The 2,947-nt window shown below is 51.2% G+C and overlaps 1 protein-coding gene across 1 annotated transcript; it reads right to left on the reverse strand.

The window, feature by feature from the left end:
* Window positions 1-1,817, reverse strand: LOC117618323. Its single transcript, XM_034347912.1, has 2 exons — window positions 1,437-1,817; window positions 1-1,227 (listed from the first exon to the last, which is right to left on the reverse strand). Exons 1-2 carry the CDS (start codon window positions 1,815-1,817, stop codon window positions 1-3), a joined length of 1,608 nt encoding a protein of 535 aa, XP_034203803.1.
* Window positions 1,818-2,947: the final 1,130 nt, after the last annotated feature.

A 2,947-nucleotide genomic window follows, 5' to 3' on the forward strand; every position in this document is an offset into this window, starting at 1 on the left:
TCAAAGACGGATCTTGAGGTTAGAACAAAATTCTTTGAGTTTTGCATTGTCAAATTGCCGGCCATTGTTTGTGATGATGGAGTTGGAGATGCCGAAGCGACATACGATATTTTGCCACACAAAGGTTTCGATGCGGGCCGCAGTGATGGTGGCTAAGGCTTCGGCTTCAGCCCATTTGGTGAAGTAGTCTACGGCTACAACTGCATATTTGACTTGGCCCTTGCCCTCAGGCATTGGTCCAATGAGGTCCAGTCCCCATTGGGCAAATGGCCAAGGACTGACCATGGCTGTCAATGGTTCAGCTGGGAGTTGTGGAATGTTGGCAAATCTCTGACACTTGTCGCATTTCTGGGTGAAGGCCTGGGCATCAGTATGGAGTGAAGGCCAGAAGTATCCCTGGAGAATTGCCTTATGAGCCAGTGAGCGTGAGCCCGAGTGGTTGCCGCAAATGCCTTCATGGATTTCCCGAAGGACATAATGACCCTCCTCTGGAGTCAGACATCGGAGGTAAGGAAGGCTGAAACCCTGCTTGTATAAGGAGTCGTTAATGATCAGGTATCGGGCAGAGCGATAGAGAACGTGTCGTGCCTCAGCAGAATTAGCCAGTAGTGTTTGGTTCTGCAAAAATTGAAGGATGGGGTCCATCCATGTAGGGCTGTTATCAATGGTACAGATGAGTGGGGCTTGTGTGCTGGGCTGGTCCAAGAATTCGATGTGGATGTGGCGACCTATACCCTGCTTCAAGGCTGATGCTAACCTAGCCAATGCATCAGCATGGCTGTTCTCAGAGCGTGGCACCTGGTTTATAGAATAAGCGTGGAAGGTTGCAAGCAAGTGCCGGGTGTGCTGGAGGTAAGTTGTCATAAGGGCATCCTTGGCCGTGAAGTCCTGGTTGACTTGATGGACAATGAGCTGTGAGTCACTGAATATCTGAATTTGTTTGGCGTCCATCTCTTTGGCTAGTCGAAGGCCAGCTAAGAGTGCTTTATATTCGGCCTCATTGTTGGAGGCTTGGAATTTGAAGCGGAGAGGGTACTCAAGGGCAACCTTGTCTAGGGAGATGAGAACGAGGCTGGCCCCACACCCTTGGGCATTAGAAGAGCCATCCACAAGTAAAGTCCACAGGGGCTGGGTCAGGTCGAAAGTACCTTTGGTGGTGGTGTGGTCTTGGCTCGAAGGGAGATTGGGTCCGGTTATGAGCTGGGTAGCTGCTGAGGCTTGGGGTTCCTTGAATTCGGATAAGAAATCAGCGACGGTCTACCCATTTGTAGCTGGGCGGGGTTTGTAGTGAATATCAAACTCACCAAGTTCAATGGCCCACTTAACCAGCCTCCCAGAAGTTTTGGTTTCTGCAACACTTGTCGGAGCGGTTGGTTGGTTAAAACATGGATGGTGTGAGCTTGGAAATATGGTCGAAGGCATCTAGCCGAGACTACCAGGGCGAACGCCAGTTTTTCAATGTCTGGGTACCAGACCTCGGCATCCTGCAATGCTTTACTAACATAATGCATTGGGTGCTCCGCGTTATCCCTTGGTCGGATGAGCACAGAGCTAACTGCCGAAACTAAGATGGAGAGATAAATCACGAGGATGTCTCCTTGCTCAGGGGTTGACAATAAAGGGGCCCGACCCATATACTCCTTGAGCTCGCTGAAAGCCGTGTCACATTCAGCAGTCCAGGTGATGCTTCTCTTGCTGCCCTTAAGTGCCTTGAAGAATGGGGCACAACGGTCAGTGGCCTTGGAGATAAATCTGGTCAGGGCTGCGACACGCCCTGTAAGGCTTTTGATATCCTTGACCGTCTTAGGTATAGTCATGTCTAAGATGGCCTGGATCTTTTCTGGATTGGCCTCAATACCCCTCTAGTTGATCATGAAGCCAAGGAATTTACCGGAAGCTACCCCGAATGCATATTTGGTGGGGTTGAGCCTCATTTTGTACTGCTTCAAGATGGTGAACATGGCATAGAGGTTAGGGATGTGCTTGTCAGCTGTGCGACTCTTGACCAGCATGTCATCAACGTATACTTCCATGGTGTTGCCAATCAGTGGGGCGAAGAAGCTGTTTATTAGACGCTGATAAGTAGCCCCGGCATTCTTGAGGCCGAAGGGCATCACCTTATAGCAGTAGAGGCCACGATCCGTAATAAAGGAGGTGTGGGCATGATCTTCTGGGTGCATGAAGATCTGGTTGTAACCTGAGTAAGCATCCATGAAGCTAAGAAGGGTGTGGCCAGCTGTGGCGTCGACCAGCTGGTCAATGTGGGGTAGGGGGAAGCTATCCTTTGGGCCGGCCCGATTAAGGTTGGTGTAATATACACACATGCGCCAACCCTTTCTTGGTTTACGGACCATCACGACATTAGCCAGCCATGTAGGATAGTCAACCTCCCTGATGAATCCGATACTACTCAATCGATCCACCTCCGCCCTCATGGCCTCATAGCGCTCGGGGTCGTAAGCGCGATGCTTCTGTCGGACGGGTCGGACGACAAGATTAACGCTGAGCCTATGGGATATGATGTCTGGTGATATGCCAGGCATGTCATTGTAGGACCATGCGAAGACTTCGGAGTCGCGGAGGAAGGGGACGAGGTCAGAGTGAAGCTCTTGCAAGATGGAGGTGCCGATCAGAACTTGCCGATCCGGGATGTCATCATGAAGAGTAACCTGCTCTAGGTCTTCCACAGGTATGGCCTGCTGTGTGACAGACTCCTCCCTTGGGTCCTCAGATCATTCTGTGCCAGCTTGAGGAGGGGCGGGAGCCTTGGTTACTGCGAGGGCCTCACTCCTATGTTGGCAATTGGTGGATTTGACTGCTGAAGCATAGCAGCTTCGGGCGCTGAGTTAGTCGCCGTGCACCGTGCCTGTGCCATTAGGCATAGGGAACTTTAGCAGCATCATATGTGTAGAAATAAAAGCCCTCATTTGGGCCAAGGCGGGGCGTC

The sequence above is a fragment of the Prunus dulcis genome, chromosome 2, assembly GCF_902201215.1.
Source record: "Prunus dulcis chromosome 2, ALMONDv2, whole genome shotgun sequence".
Classification (NCBI taxonomy): domain Eukaryota; kingdom Viridiplantae; phylum Streptophyta; class Magnoliopsida; order Rosales; family Rosaceae; genus Prunus; species Prunus dulcis.